This window comes from Malaya genurostris, chromosome 2 (assembly GCF_030247185.1).
Source record: "Malaya genurostris strain Urasoe2022 chromosome 2, Malgen_1.1, whole genome shotgun sequence".
Taxonomy (NCBI): Eukaryota; Metazoa; Arthropoda; class Insecta; order Diptera; family Culicidae; genus Malaya; species Malaya genurostris.
The window spans coordinates 282295661-282313400 of record NC_080571.1 but is presented as its reverse complement, the minus strand read 5'-3'; the positions used below and the strand labels follow the sequence as shown (position 1 = coordinate 282313400).

Genomic DNA, 17740 nt, shown 5'->3' with positions numbered 1-17740 from the left:
AAGACTGTAATATGTGCTATATCGGCATGACAAGAAATCAACTAAAAACAAGGCTCTATGGGCATAACAGCAACATAAATCAGTACCACAAACTGAGAGAGGCTGGTAAAAACAGCAACGATGAACAGATGAACAATCTTGGGGAAAAAACTGCCCTGATCCAACATATGATCCAACACAATCACACGTTTAATACAGCACAAGCCAAAATCATCGACAGAACCTACCGATCGTCATCTCTACCCATACTCGAGATGTGCCATATTACAAACACAGCCAATACCATCAACCACCGTACCGATGTAGACGGACTCAACACTATCTACGCAGGCATTTTACACACAATTAAAGCTACCACTAGTCGCCGAAAAAGAGTCACAACAGAGAGCAAAATGATTGTGGATCACGTGTCTCACTAAGCACACAAGCAACATCAGTTTGTTCACCAAATTTCTACTGACCGTTGTCAAGCAAGTGTACACCCAGAGAGTCTGTGACTGCTATCGACTACCAAATGCAAATATCCGCGAAGCAATTAAAGCCGTTTAAAATTGTTAAACTTCTTACCGTTGGCAATCAACGTACTCGACAAAAACGAATTGACTAAAGTGAGTTTAAAATATGTTTGTAGTATTTGTATTCATGTAACTTTTTTTTTTTTGTACCTTCTTTTTGACAATAATAAAAACACAACTTTACAGTTTCCCTTGAAAAAGGCCATCAAAAACGGCCGAAACGTCGGGCAATTTAAGGATTAAATCGTTTGTCTAGTGATTTGGGACTGAGAAAGCCGTCAATACTTATATAAATTCATCTTCCAGTCGTTACAACCATCATACATATTTCAAAAACTTCGGTTACCGGATTCAAATGATCGGAATAGCCGAAGTAGGTTCGTTCGCCAGCTACAAATTGGAACTGTTTTAAACCTAGTTAAACCTAGACTTACTATTTCATGTTCTATTTCGATTAAACCATTTAAACTAAATCTAACAAACGAAGCGAACCTGCGTTTCTGTTATTTTTACCTATGTAAGTCAAGCTAAACAGCATGAATCAGCAGCATAAAACATGCAGTAGGATTATTATTATTGACATCACTACATCAGCGGCTATGAAAATTTCATTTACATCACGAAGCCTTAAATTCCAATGAATGTTTATTTTTTCAAATGAATTTCAACTCATTGACATTCGTTTACTCTTTCGGTCGCATTTATCATATATAGCTAAAATTTTTATCGACCGCAGCACCGCCTTTTACCAATATCACACACCAGTAGCAGACATCCGTAACCGTTTGATTTTCTTTATAGCGTCTATGAAATAGAACAAAGCACGAATCATTCGTGTTGTGTTTTTTTTCTTCCACGTTGCACGTATCGGTGCGTACCGTTTTTGTATTGTCAGTCTATATGGCGGTTTGAAAGTTTTGACACTCATCGCCCTGTAATTGCGGAATCGAAAGTCGGATTCGGATGAAATTTCACAGCAGCTTTTGGGACAATGTGAGCTTCAATTTAAACTAAGATTTGTGAAAATCGGTTCAAGCAACGCTGATAAATCGAAGTGATTTCTATTATTGGAGTTTTTCTTCACTACTTTCGGTGCTTCCGGAACAGGAAAAGAGGGGACCAGTAGTGCCGAATTAAGGTTATATGGCCACAAGCTAACAAGTGCTGCAAACTAGAAGAATTTATTATACAGTTTTATGGGATTTGTATCTGTTTTCGATCATCGTTCGTGAAAAAACACTCCTGCAATTGGTATTTACCACTTATCACGCTTTAGCTCCGGAACCGGAAGTCGGATCCGGATAAAATGTTCTGGAAATTTTTAGGAAACTATAAAACTTCATTAGAACCTTAGTTTGTGAAATCTGGTTAAGCCGTTTCCGAGAAAACTGAGTACACATTTTATATTTAATTTTCACATATTACCCTGTATCTCCGGAACCGGAAATCGGATCGAGATGAAATTCAATAGCAGGCAATCAGTGATGGCATTTCACTAGAGTGATACACCATCGAGTAAGTTTCATTTCAACACTGGGGAGACCGCCGACGAACATCATACAAAAAAGAAAGCGCATTTCGTTTCAGTGTCGAATAGACAAAATTTAAGTGTGTGCTTGTGGTTAAAGAAACACATTCTCTTCGCACGAATCGCTCTCACGCGCTCTCGCCTAAATACACACAAGTGACCACAGGCGCGTGCTGGTGATTGAACACTTCGGTGATTGAATTTTTAAATTTACAGAAGGTAGCGCTGGCCTTGCTATGCCAATCTTTTTCGCAGCAAGAAAATCTAAATTTCAACGATATATTGTATTTTTGCTCTCTTACTTTGGTTCGATCCAGTGCTAGAGGTGAAAGAAAATAAACACGCGCTCGCATGATGCGCGTACACTTTATATAACAGTGGTGAATATGTTTGAAAGAGATAGCTCTCGTTGATTTCGTCAGTGCAAGGGGAGAAAATAACACTTGCTCTTCGTCTCACAGAGAATAAGGAAATCTCTGCAGGCAATGGAACCATGAGACCTTTCATTTGAATCTAAGTTTTTGAATAATTGCTCAGAAACGCAAACCGCGCACTTCGCTACATTTCAGCTTGGACTGTTTTAGCTGTAACCTTTTTAAAGATACGTCAAATGTTATTTTTCATAACCGGCTTAAAATAAAAAATCCACCTAGTTGTGTAATGATGCCGTTCTCAAATTATTTATATTTTCAAAAACATTACTAGAAGATTCTGTCAAGATTTTTTTTTTCAAACTTGAACAAAATCAAAAACTTTCTTTGGTATAAACTACCACCAGCTTTGCAATTTGTAAACAGTTATGTCAAGTTAATATAGATTTAAATATTGGTGTCCGCACGCTATACAAAATTGAACAAAGCAGGCTATGTACTAGGCAGTGGCGTTTTCTTCTTCCGAACCAGCACGTACCGATGCATACTGATTTTGCACCATTTTGTATGACAGTTTGAAAGTTTTAACATTCATCGCCATCTAATTTGGGAACCGTAAGTCGGATCTGGACGAAAATGCACAGTATCTTTTAAGACAATTAGAGCTTTAATTTGAATCAGGCTTTGTTAGAATCGGTTAAACCGTTGCTGAAAAATCGAAGTGAGTTCCGTTTTTTGAGCATTTTTTTGCCTTTCTCATATAACAGATCGGCTGAAAAGTTCGTATCGTTTCTATGAGAGGGCGCCACTAGAATTAAATCCATACCATTTTCAGTTAGTACCAACCTTCAAAAGATACGTGTATAAATTTGACAGCTGTCTGATTATTAGTTTGTGAGATATTGCATTTTGAGTGAAGCTACTTTTGTTATTGTGAAAAAAATGGAAAAAAAGGAATTTCGTGTGTTGATGAAACACTACTTTTTGATGAAAAAAAATGCCGCCGATACCAAAAAATGGCTTGATGAGTGTTATCCAGACTCTGCACCGGGTGAAGCAACAATTCGTAAGTGGTTTGCAAAATTTCGTACTGGTCATATGAGCACCGAAGACGATGAACGCAGTGGACGTCCAAAAGAGGCTGTTACCGATGAAAACGTGAAAAAAATCCACAAAATGATTTTCAATGACCGTAAAGTGAAGTTGATCGAGATAGCTGACACCCTAAAGATATGAAAGGAACGTGTTGGACATATTATTCACGAACATTTGGATATAAGAAAGCTTTGTGCAAAATGGGTGCCGCGTGAGCTCACAATCACAATGTCACAAGTCGATGAAAACCATGCTGAAATTGAACGAATTGGGCTTCGAATTGCTCCCTCATTCACCGTATTCTCCAGATTTGGCCCCCCGTGACTTTTTCCTGTTCTTAGACCTCAAGAGAATGCTCGCTGGTAAAAAATTTAGAAGCAATGAAGAGGTAATCGCTGAAACTGAGGCCTATTTTGAGGCAAAGGACAAATCGTACTACAAAAATGGTATCGAAAAGTTGGAAGATCGCTGTAATCGCTGTATCGCCTCTGATGGCAATTATGTTGAATAATAAAAACGAATTTTGGCAAAAAAATGTGTGTTTCTATTAAACGATACGAACTTTTCAGCCGAACTGTTAGAAAGGTTATGCACTCACTGTGAAAACCGACTTTTGAACCGAGGCCCGAAGGGCCGAGTGTCATATACCATTCGATTCAGTTAGTCGAGTACGCAAAATGTATGTGTGTGTGTATGTAACGTTTTTTTGCACTAACTTTTCTCGGAGATGGCTGATCCGATTTTCACAAACTTAGATTCAAATGAAAGGTCTTGTGGTCCGAAATAAAATTCCTGAATATTATTTGAATCCGACTTCCGGTTCCGGAGTTATGGGGTAAAATGTGCAACAAAATGAAAATGTTTTCTACCTTTTCTCATAGATGGCGCGACCGATTTTCATAAACTCAGGTTCAAATGAAAGTTCCTGCGGTCCCATACGTAATTCCTGAATTTCATCTGGATCCGACTTCCGGATCCGGAAATATAAGATAAAGTGTGTTAAAAATTGTATACCATCACTGAAAAGGGCGAAAACCCGTAAAAAGTTTTCTAAATCGACCTCAAATCTTCTCCAATTAATAGTTTTTATCAGTAGATGGTCAAACAAACCGATTTCGGTTATTCTTTTTAGGAATTGAAGAAAATTATTTTGAAGAATACCACAGTATTAAAGGGTGATTTTTTAAGAGCTTGAGAACTTTTTTAAACAATAAAACGCATAAAATTTGCAAAATCTCATCGGTTCTTTATTTTAAACGTTAGATTGGTACATGACATTTACTTTTTGAAGATAATTTCATTTAAATGTTGACCGCGGCTGCGTCTTAGGTGGTCCATTCGGAAAGTCCAATTTTGGGCAACTTTTTCGAGCATTTCGGCCGGAATAGCCCGAATTTCTTCGGAAATGTTGTCTTCCAAAGCTGGAATAGTTACTGGCTTATTTCTGTAGACTTTAGACTTGACGTAGCCCCACAAAAAATAGTCTAAAGGCGTCAAATCGCATGATCTTGGTGGCCAACTTACCGGTCCATTTCTTGAGATGAATTGTTCTCCGAAGTTTTCCCTCAAAATGGCCATAGAATCGCGAGCTGTGTGGCATGTAGCGCCATCTTGTTGAAACCACATGTCAACCAAGTTCAGTTCTTCCATTTTTGGCAACAAAAAGTTTGTTAGCATCGAACGATAGCGATCGCCATTCACTGTAACGTTGCGTCCAACAGCATCTTTGAAAAAATACGGTCCAATGATTCCACCAGCGTACAAACCACACCAAACAGTGCATTTTTCGGGATGCATGGGCAGTTCTTGAACGGCTTCTGGTTGCTCTTCACTCCAAATGCGGCAATTTTGCTTACTTACGTAGCCATTCAACCAGAAATGAGCCTCATCGCTGAACAAAATTTGTCGATAAAAAAGCGGATTTTCCGAATGGACCACCTAAGACGCAGCCGCGGTCAACATTTAAATGAAATTATCTTCAAAAAGTAAATGTCATGTACCAATCTAGCGTTTAAAATAAAGAACCGATGAGATTTTGCAAATTTTATGCGTTTTATTGTTTAAAAAAGTTCTCAAGCTCTTAAAAAATCACCCTTTATATATGATGGTATGATTGATATGAGAAAGGCATCATTACACCACTAAGTGGATTGAAACAGGTTTTACTATTACCGCTGCGTTCGCAAGCGGAAATCGAGGGCTAGTAGTCCCAAAGTATATTCATATATTCACTAACGAACAAGGTCCAACTAGATCAATTTACCAGTTAATTTTCTAAGAACTTGCATCTCGTTTCGCCATCACGTGTGAACAAATCCTTATGAAATTGAATATATTTCATTTATTGCACTGTAATATTGGAAACAAAAATCCAATCTGGATTACCTTTTTGGGGACTTTTTGAATAATCTCAAGACCTATCATTTGCCTCTTTGTTTGTAAAAATCGGTTGTGAAATTTCCGAGAAAATTAAATGCGCATTTTCTCATAGATTTGCACATATTACCTTTAATTCGGTCGCGCCATCTCTGAGAAAAGTGAGTGACATTCTTTTCATTTTTTGGTGCATATCACCCTGTAATTTCGGAATTGGAAGTCGGATCGGGAAAAAATTCAATAGCGATCTATGGGATCATAAGACTATCCATTTGTATCTAAGTTCGTGAAAATCGGTTCAGCCATCTTCGAGAAAATCGAGTGACATTATTTGTCACATACACACACACATACATACACACACCGATATTTACTCAGTTTGTCGAGCTGAGTCGAATGGTATATGAGATTCAGAAGTCGATTTTCACAGTGATTGTATAGTTTTTCTATATTAGAAAGGCAAAAATGAAGATGCGGTTTTCTTTTTAAAATTTAGTAGTGTAAATTTTCTCATCATTGAAAAAATAGGGGAATATGGGGTAAAACGTACCCCCGAGGTATAATGCACCTTTTGCTTTTCTCAAAAGTTACCAATTTTTTTCACTGAAATGTTAATGAAACTGAAAGTCCGCCATAACAACAGATTACTATAAAATTTTGGTAGCGACGGTTCAATCATATCTGGAAAAATTAAAAAAAACAATTATGTCTCTGTTATAACTAACTTTTGATGTTCGTTCCATAGTAATTTTCTAGGGTGAGGAAGACGATTTTAATTTTGTAACCAGTGAACTTCTTTACCAATCATTCGGATTTCTAAAATTAGTTCTAATACAGACGATGTATTTGTAATTTTATAGAAAAATCGTCAAATTTATCCTCTCATATTTTCGGGAGCAAAACGACCCGAATTGTGTGAGGCAAAATGCTCAAGAATTCGCTTACAATAATTATCCATAAGTTATCAATTTAATGAATAATAGTCAACAATCTTCCACCAGGCAAATATTTCGTCAACGAAAAGTCTAAAGCTTTCTTTAAATAAGAAGAAGAAGCTTTATGATGGTGCATATTGCCCCGTGGTTGTTATGAGCTTTAATCCGTTGTTTTGATGGATGTTTACCCGTTGTTTAAGATCATCCAGCCTCCATGTTCAGATAAGTCACTTCGCGTAATTCAAAATGTATATTTTTCATGTTCCCACGATAGGGCGTCATGCCCCGCATATATTTCAATAGACAATTTTTAAGGGTTTTAGAAAATAAGATATTTCATGTATTTTTCAATGATTCAGCGAGTGCTTGTACGTAATTTTGAGAAATAATGATTACGGAAGATAGTCATGATAATCAACTCTTTCGTGTTATTCTCTATATTTAAGATATAGCTACATTTCCTTAGGGGGTGCATTTTACCCAATCTACCCCTACGTTCAACTTTTTTCTGTGCGAAAACTTTTAACAGTGTTCAATTCGAATTTCTTACAATTTTTGTGTAAGCGACTTTTTCCCCTATTTCAGCAGTAGGAGTTTTGAGCGCTGTATGACAAAGGAATGCTTGGGAGCAACGTAAAACACGATTTTTTATACTGTTACCTACAATTGTTTCTAAGTACCAAAAAGACTGTGTACAGCATACTATTTCAAGATATTTTACCTCGGACCGATTTTAGCACGGTTCGTTTTTGGCAACATAGTCGTTCGAATACGAAATATGTAAACCAGATGTTGGCAGAATTTTCGAGTTGAAAGCAATTCCATAATTAGTCTTATACTCCCAAACAAGGTTCCTGAATTATGCTTGGTTCCGACCTCTGGTTCCGGAACTACAGGATGATATGTGAAACGAAATTAAAACTGTGTAACATATATTTCTCGTAGATGGCTGAACCGAATCTTAGATTCCAATGAAATCTAAGAATCATCTAAAATGAAAAGTTTTAAGATTCTATAAAACATCTTGTTTTTCAGTCAGATCCAACTTCCGGTTTCGAGATACAGGGTGATTAGTATGGAAATGTCTATTCCACATGAATTAATCAGGTTTATCGGGTTGGCAGATTTGGATAGTCGATGACCAAATAAACTTATTTCATTTTTGGTTGTATTTAGTTTTCGTTTCGGAAGGCACCCAAAAATTCAATTCGCAATACGATTCCTCAAAGATTTCCCAACATTTTGAAACAAATGTAAACTATACAGCTACTCAGGTGAATTTATCTGACTTCGGCTACACCGGATTTCGAATTCCGGTTCCAGTATCGAAAATCGTTTTCTCAAAGAAAGCCAAATCGAATTTCAGAAACAAAAGTTCAAATTAAAATAAATCCAATTTTATCCAATTCTGACTTCCGGTTCTGGAATTGTAGGATGATGAATTTTTAAAATTCAAAGCGATATAGAAGATGACAATCCAGTACAGCTTTAAAGTTGGACTAAAAAATAATGCAATTTATTTGTCATATGGCCATACGAATCGGTTTGGGTTATGTTGGTTCCTGAATACCGGCTCTGGAAGTACCTTAAATTACCCTAAACTCTAAAGTGGAAATTACTTCGATATATCATGGAATGTTTAATCGATTGTTACACTTTTAGATTCAAATTCGATCCGATTTGCTGTTTCGACATTACATAGTAATGAGTGATTTAAATATAAAATTACCACTTAAAACGACGGACATTAGAATAGTGTCATGAAAACTGCAAACAACACATGCGGATTGATAAAAAAAGGTATCATTTCACTATCGCTAGGTGGATTAAGCACGTTTTTCGTAAAAAAACTGATGGTTTGTCAGACTGCAGAAATCCGATTCTAATTTTGAAATCTTTTCGGTGATTGAAATGCAGAATTGCTCAGTATGCTCATTTTCGTCTGGTTTCCTTGATGCGTTCGAAAAATACTTGAGTTAGCTAATGTTTAGGTCCTTTTATGTCTGGCGTGATAAAATTGCTTCCGAAGGTACAACCAAATCACGTTCGTTTGCAATTGATAAACGAACACCATAAATCTGATTGGAGACTCCTCAACGTGCCACAATTTGTTTAATACAACGTTAAAAAAAGCACAAGGCGAAAGTCATTTGCATTTAATGTTTCTCTGCTTTCCTCGATGGTGCATCTCAGTTTTAGTTTTAATAAACTTTGATGCTCGAGCTAGAGAAATAAAGTTTCTGAAAGCGATTACCAAATGAATTCAGTTTCATACTCTTGCCATGCTGCTATCAAGTTTATCATGTCAAGTCGTATTTCACTTCGAAAGCGGAATAAACAGCATCTGAATCGCTCTCACAGTATCAAACGAAGAAGGAAAATGTTCAATGTCAAAAATAAGCGTCCATCTTCTGCAAAACAACATTAAATATGACACGCCAGGGTATAATAGAGTCGACGACACGCCATTCTTTCACCAGGCGAGAAACACGAGAAACGTTTCAGCAGGGGGTTTCGCCTTTCGCCCACAATTTCCCATTCCCACACATACACACAAAAGCCACAGCCTGCTAAGCGAGTACCTAAAATCCGGTTCCTGCCGAAAGCGACGCTGATAAATCCCCAGTGAACTTCGACCGCCGGTCAATCAAGTTTCGAGGTATGCAAATTGATCGATCGTGACGGGCGCAGCTTGCGGTGAGTGCAATTTCGCCCCGAATCGATTTATGGCCGCAACCGGGATGATTTGTGATTTCCCGTTTCGGATGGCGCATATCAAATGGCGAATGGCGAAACAAGCAAGCTGGCGAGTCATCAGTCGGTCGGTCGGTCGGTCGGTCGGTCGCATCACCACCACCGGTACTAGCGCGTTTACTGCAGTTGGCAGAGGCGACCTAGAGAGAAACGAACGATTTATGTAAATGCGTGATTATCGATTTTCCGCCGACTCTTTTCGTTCGCATGCCTGCCGTCCTACTCTGGCACTACTCATGTGCTTCCACAGTCGGGATTTGCACGGTCTGTTTGTGTATGTGCGGGATCCGTTTTACCGACATTTTAGTGCGCGGGTGAATTTCGAGAGATCCCGAAACAAACAGAGAGTGAGAGCGGGATAGCATAGGAAAGCTTGTTTTTTTTTAGCTATTATCTGTGCCAGCCGAGATTTTCTCGAATGTTACTCTCGGCGACGGTACCACCGTTGGTGGTTGGGCGGGCGAAACATGTCAATGTGAAATGTAAAGGAAACTGCAAGGAAAAACACGCCAATGAACGACAACAACTACGGAAAAACGCAGCGTTCAAGGAGCTGGTCTCCAAGCGAACACCGCAGACAAAAATCGATAGACGTTCGAATGGATGCTCAAATTACTCCGTAAATTTATCGTCTCCGATTTCAGTTTTCCATTTTGCCTTAAACAACCCATCATCATCCCCCTCTCGTTGAACCTCCTTACACTCGAATCTTCACATTTTTTTTCTACTTTCAAAGCAGAGTGTTTTAGAACTGTTGCAGAGAGAAATCCTTCCCATACTTGCAAAACCTAGTAGGCCACTTTGCTATTATTTTCTTCTAATGCGTGTTGTTTTTTGTTTCTCTTTTATTTCTCTTCCGTTCCTCCAATCGACGCAGGATTGCAGGAAAGCCGCCTGACTCCCGATGACATCACTTGGGTGGTGAGCACACATGGACACTCCGACCATCTGGGGAACAATAATCTGTTCCTAAAGGCCAAACATATCGTAGGAACTAATGTATCCCAGCGGAATCGCTACTTCGTCCATGACTTTGGCAACGGTAAGTGGTGATGATGAAAATTGAATAATGCTGCTCCTTACTACTGCTGGAGCTGCTAGCTGCGTTGGCCAACCATCCTCCTCCTCATCCTCCCCATGGCCCTGTGAGTCTTTTTATCAATTGCGGACAGAATCGACACACCACGTGATGACAGGCCAAAGCCAAAACCCGGAGGGGTAAATATTGACGGAATCGATTCACTTACTTTCTGGTGGATGTGGATTTCAAGCTGGGCACGTTACGAGAAATTAATTCTTTCGGTACCGAGACGCGTGACGAATCGAACCCAGCTCGGAAATGGGGAATGCTTCGGACTGAAGGGTCGCATCCTGTTTCACACTGCCGGATATTAGATTATTTCTTGAAATCTGTCGTCGGCGTCGTCGGGTTTTAAGACTGTTTATGCGATGGGTTTGTTTATTTTCTTTAGGGATAATGTTGATGGATTATTTGATAATGTTCGTCATTCCTTTGGCTCCGCCAGATGGTGCTCGGATTTATCACAAAAAATCCATTAATGAAGTGAAAATTTAAATCCTTAACCATTTATTCTTTTTTTTCTAAGGCAAATATGTTGATAGATGCCATTTCAAATGTTGGAAACAGTTCAAAGCTTTTGACAAATTGTAACTTTCGTCATATTAAATTGTAAAACTTTATTTATCTTTTAACGAATATCTTCAAATATCTGTATACAATTTCGAAACGTTTGCGATCCATGTTCCGCTTGGTAGTTGATCTTCGAACGTAGAATAAAAGCCAAATAATCCCTTCGATACGACTGAGAGATCTTTGCTAACGCATGGGCTGAAAAGTCCCGGGCCTAACAAAGAGAACAAGACTTTTTTGGTTCAAAATTAACTTTATTCATCAACATAATCTCCGTCAAGAGCAACGCAATCATCCCAGCGCCGCTTGAACATTTCAATATCACATTTGTAGAACGATTTATCTTTCGGCCTCAGTTTCAGCGATAACCTCTTCATTCGTGCAAAATTTCTTACCGGCAAGCATTTTGCAGATTTGCGAACAGTCAGTAATCGCTGGGAGCCAAATCTGGCGAATACGGTGGATGTGGAAGCAATTCGAAGTTCAATTCATGTAGGGTAAGGGCTCCCTATTTCATCTCATTTGTAAGGACGTCGCTTTCAAACCCCGATTTAGGCACTAAAATCACTGTAACTATTTCATATTACTGCTTTATTCGCCTTGCTCCACGCTGAGAATAGATTCACATTTCTTGAAAATTCAACTAATATTTATAAAACAGCTAAAAACACTAATGATGTTTCCACTACTCTGCTCCTAATTTCATCTCAATGGATTTTTATCCATCCTATCGTTGATCTTTTATTCATCCTATAAATTAGCAATGGCGACAGCAATCAAAGCAAAATATTCCACTATTACACTCTCATCCGCATACGCATGGCTGCCAGATGGCTGACTAAACGCTGCCAGCTGGAAAAATATGGCTGGGCAGATATTCTGGTGACCGACTACCTCACCGCTGCCTGATATACAACTCAAACGATACAACCGTACCCACCAGGATTTTTCTACATTATTATTATTGGTAAAAAATTTACTCGTTGAATTATCTAATTAATGGGGCAATGGCTTACGGAGATCTAAAGAACTATCTCTTAACATCATTTTATTAGTGAAAACAGATAGAACAGATAAAGACTTTCTATGCAAAGTAATACATATTTTCTATGAAAATATCTGGCATCTCTGTGCACAGCCGATGAAACACACACACACTTCACAGCGTTATGTTGGCGTATAGCGGAATGAAACCAGTGCTACTAGATTTGCCACAATGGTTATGTCATTAGTATTTAACACATTCTTTCTGGTAATATTCGAAGCTGAAACAGTTTTATTGAAATATTAATATCAATAATATAATTAAGCTAATGTCACGGATACCAAAAACATACTTTCTGATGATAATTTGAAGAAGATAAACAATTTTTGTTTTGTAGCATTATGAGATAACTTGGCAACTTTGCGAAACCAAATGAGATGAAAACAAAGCGCAATCAAGTGAACGAAGTGAAAAACTTTCATCTCATATTTTTGAAGACTTTTATTGCTTGTCGGGTAATTTTTGAAGTTTTTAATCGTTAACTAAACAAGTGGCAAGTGAATATAACTAATTATGAAGTCATCCAGCATTCAATGGTAGTGTAATTGTGTGAAATAGTGATCATGTTTTGAGACGAATCGATTAGTAGATATTCAGAAACATGACAAACTGTAAATCTTACGACGAAAATGTGTCCTAAATTGAAAAGTGAGTTTATTTTATATGAAAAAAAAGATCACCGAAGAATTTAAAACCATTTCTTTCAATAGGAAAGTGTGACAATAGCTTTTCAAATCATTTTAAAACATTTCACAGTTTGCTTCCGGTAGGTTGTAAAATATTATTCATGTTCAAAGTTATGAGGTGCAGGGATGAGATGGAAATAGGAGCTCAGATGAAAAAGGGAGCCGTTGCCCTAGTTTGAAATTGTTTTGATTGACTTGTGACACGGTGCGTTGGCTTAATGAAAAACTTTTTTTTTCTTTGTCATATGCGGTCATTTATTTCAGCCTTCAATCGCCCCAATAACGCTATATAATAATCACTGTTAATGGCATTTACTTTCTTAAGATAGTTGATAAATATTACACCACGCACATCCCAAAATACCGAGGCCATAACCTTTCTTGCCGATTGTTGTGTTTTGGACGAGGCACACGAGTTGCTGCCAACTCAGATGGCTATCGTTTTGATTTCGGAGTGAAGTGATGAATCCATGTTTCATCCATTGTCACATGTTGATGCAAAATTTCTGATTTGTTACGTTTAAACATGGCCAAACACTGCTCAGAATCATCAACACGTTCTTGTTTTTGGTCAACAGTGAGAAAACGCGGCACACACTTTGAACAGAGCTTTCTCATAGTCAAATGCTCATGCAATATAAAGCCAACACATTCTTTTGATATCTTTACGATGTCAGTTAACTTACGCAATTTCACTTTTCGATCATACAAAACGATTTTGTGGATTTTTTTTCTTGTTTTCTGGTGTTACCGCCTCATTCGGTCGTCCACTAACCGACATAACACGTTGATTTTTACCGCTTTTATATATATATATATATATATATATATATATATATATATATATATATATATATATATATATATATATATATATATATATATATATATATATATATATATATATATATATATATATATATGTATATATATATATATATAAATATATATATATATATATATATATATATATATATATATATATATATATATATATATATATATATAAATATATATATATATAAATATATATATATATATATATATATATATATATATATATATATATATATATATATATATATATATATATATATATATATATATATATATATATATATATATATATAAGGGTGCCAAAATTTTGGGATCACCTCTATTTTCGTAAAGCTCTAGTGCTCAAAAGTTCAAGCACCTCGAAAAAAGTCTTCATGCAAAATTTGAGCTAAATCAGACATGCGTAAGGGGTGCTGCCCGGTGGTAAGGGTTTGACAATTTTCGATCTTGAAAATGCACCATGAAATTTCCAAAATCGAAAATTTTTTTTGATGCCAAAAGTCTCAATCCTGCATGAAACGTCGAGATTTAATTGGTGTCAAAAATGATCCATAATTAGTTTCAGAAACTATTTCATAAAATGATAAAAAATTCATGTGACTGCTTTGAAGAAAGAGAAAGGCATTATCACACCACTAGGTGAATTAAGAAGGGTTTTTTGTTGTTTCTGATGTAGCGGAGTCTTCATAACACTTTTCGAGTCATTGTTTTGCTTGAACGGCGAACGGCCCATCAAGAAGCAGTATAGAATTAAAACACGAAACTGTTTTTGATCCATTGATCTGAAAATAACAAAAGTAGCGTCAATCTTAGTACAATTACTCACAAACTAATGAACAGAATATCATGAAATTTTAATAGATGGTTTTTAAAGGCTTGTATTAACTAAATAAAAGGTGACTGTAATAAAACTAGTGCCATATATGTGTTACGCCCGCGGCTTTTCAGCCCATGCGTTATTTACTTCATTTACAAGGTATAACTAGCAGGGGTTCATTATCAGTCCGTGATCGATTTCAGAAATCTGTGAAAATCTGTGTTTTCTAAAATCATTGCAACATATTGGCCTTCTAATGACAGTTCGACAAATAGATAGCGCTGTAGTTCAAACGATGATGTTTTCGAATGGAGCTGTCAAATGACGTAGGAATATTTAGGCTGTGAACCATTTCGTGATTAATTTTAACTTTTGGTTAAAATCTGACATTCGAGTGGTTATTTTGATGTTGTCAGGAATAACCCTGCTCGAAAGCATGGTTATTTTTGATAGATCTATGGTTATTTTCCGACACTGAAAAAAATCTTTCGAAAAAAAGTCTAATATCAATTAGTCAAAATTATTTCCTGTGCAAAATAAACCCAAATAACTTTCCATCCGTCAAATTTTGAAATGGGCCACAGTTTTAGTCTAATTTAACTACTCGACACAAAATAACCACTCAAGTGTCAGATTTTAACCAAAAGTTAAAATCAATCGCGAAATGGTTCACAGCCTTATTATCCAGTGAATTTTCTTTTATTTGCGGTTGAAATTCGAATGATCGAAGAGTATTCTTTTAGAATGGCGGAAAAACATTGATTTATTTTAATTAGAATTTCAATCAATTAAAATAGGTCATTTTGCCGAAAGTCGTTTCGCCGGAAGGGTCATTTCTCCGAAAGGGTAATTTCGAACACATCATATTATTGTTTTGTGTTACTATGTCTTATTGTGTATAACTTATGTGGCGCAGCCACATAACCGAAACCAAGATGGCTCGGTGACTTCTTGCATACAAACCTGTAATCGCCTCGTTTGCCCGGTTTACTCATAGCTAGATTTCTTTGCTTTAGTTAGGTCCGAATGAGCGGTAGCGAGGTCGGACAGCACACGAACCAAAACGACGTGGTGAAGCCGCGTTAGATATTTTTTAAATTTTCGCTTAGTAAACGGAAAATACCATATACATTTGCCTAGGTACACCTATGCAATTCCTTTGATGCTTAGCAGCTAATAGTCAACAAGTTTTTTTGGAACTCCGTTCATGAATCAATCTTTATTCAAGAAGTTGTAGGTCAAAAAAAGGGGCGTTAACGCTATCATTATTCATCTGTCTTTATTTTAAATCAATTCCAATTACGACAGTAATTGGATTAATATTAAGACGATTTCAGGATTCGGCGAAATGATCCTTTCGGCGAAATGGCATTCGGCGAAGTGGTCTATTCGGCGAAATAACTCTTTCGACGAAATGGCATTCGGCGAAAGGTTTTCGGCGAAATGACCATGATCCCCTCGCTTAGTATCAGTATCTAAATATAGTTCAGTATTTAAAATGTTGAAAGTTTACTTTTCACGCAAAAGTTCTACGAATGCGAAAGTTTTACAAATTCCGAAAAGAATGTTTAAGAAAATATTGGATTGTTTGTAATTATTTCCACAATTGTTTCTCGATTCCTATATTGCTCCATGTGATAATTTGCTAACAGCATCGTTTTCTTGGTTCATAAACTGAAACCTAGAAGGCGCTGAGTTGTTTCTAGTTTTGCGTTTGGGAGTCAATTAAAAATCTGTGAAACACAGATTAGTCTGTGAACATCTTTAATTTGATTGACATTAAATTAACAGTTCTCAAAATATGCTCTCTACCGACGAAATCGAGTTCGTTCGACGGAACTGCTGACTAAATCGAATGACGTTGTTGTTGATGCACTAATTGGCATATTGTCGCAAAACTGAAATGTAGAGACGCTGCTTGTTTAGAGATAATACTTTCAGCAAGAGCTGTCAAATCGGTAGGCAAATTTCTAATTACTCCACCTTTTCAACGATTTCTTATAAAAACGGGAAAATTCATTTGAAAAATCATAGTAGAAGTTGAAGAAAAAGTTTTTACTCTGGGCTGGTAATGTTAATCTTAGTTCATTGTGCGAAATGTATCGTTTATTCAGAATAGAGCATTAAACTTGGTTTGATACCATTTTTCAAATGGCTAGAAATAACAAATAAAGTATCCAAAATAAATAGTACTCGATCGCTATACATTCTAGTACTCGAGAAATCAACATTACTCTGGTTTCTGTTTAAAAAAATGTTGATCCGAAAAACCTAACCTTACCCAAATTTACATGTTTCTGAAAATTTTCTATGTTTAATCGTAGTTCATACTAAAAAAAGTAGTAGTAGTCACTTGAAATCGATTTTCTTGTACTCCGAGTGTACTTTTATTGCTGATATCTATTTGTACTATTGAATAAACGATAAAAATGTTGCAAATGACTACTGCTGATATGAAAATGTCCGAAAGAATCCTCCTTTGCTTAGATCCATTTTCCATTGGCAGGCGTCGCTACCGGTAAATCAGCTTTGCGACAATGTGCCAATTGTTTAAATTCTGTTTTCTGTCGTGAATACGACATACTTTACTATGGCAACGTTGCCATGTAGTGATTTGCAACATTTTTATCGTTTATTCAATACTACAAATAAACATCAGCTGTTTTTCAAAGAAGGACGAATCTTACAAAAGTAAACAAATCGAGTTTCTCTCTCCTTCCAATAAATGCTTCAAAATACTACAATTTTGCCTAAAAATTCGGATTCTACAAAAATCTCAATCTTAGTAATACGAAGAACTATAAAGGGCGAAACTGTCATTCCATTTGTTTACGTAAGCTTCGCCCTCCGTGTTCCATGCAAACAAATAGGGCGATACTTCAATTACTAGTAAGGAAGGGCGAAACTATTTGTTTTCTTTATTTTTGATGGATTCCGAACCTTTCACTACTGGAAATAGTAAATGAGACGATAAAATTACTCGCATATTTATCTTAGTCACGGAAACCGTTCTTTGAAAAACAGACAATGTGCCAATCAACTGATTCCGTCTATTCGAAACGAGAAACCGATTTAATACACCGAAAGATCAAATAATGAAATATGGTGGCATCGAAAAATTGTGAAATTT

The 17740-nt window shown here is 36.7% G+C and overlaps 1 protein-coding gene across 1 annotated transcript in view; it reads left to right on the top strand.

Annotated features, from left to right (window-relative positions):
* Positions 1-17740, top strand: part of LOC131430312 (metallo-beta-lactamase domain-containing protein 1) — a 280028-nt gene that overhangs the window by 47768 nt on the left and 214520 nt on the right. The window contains exon 2 of the mRNA XM_058595185.1: positions 10452-10616. Coding sequence (XP_058451168.1) covers positions 10452-10616 — 165 coding nt within the window. The remainder of the gene's footprint in view (positions 1-10451; positions 10617-17740) is intronic.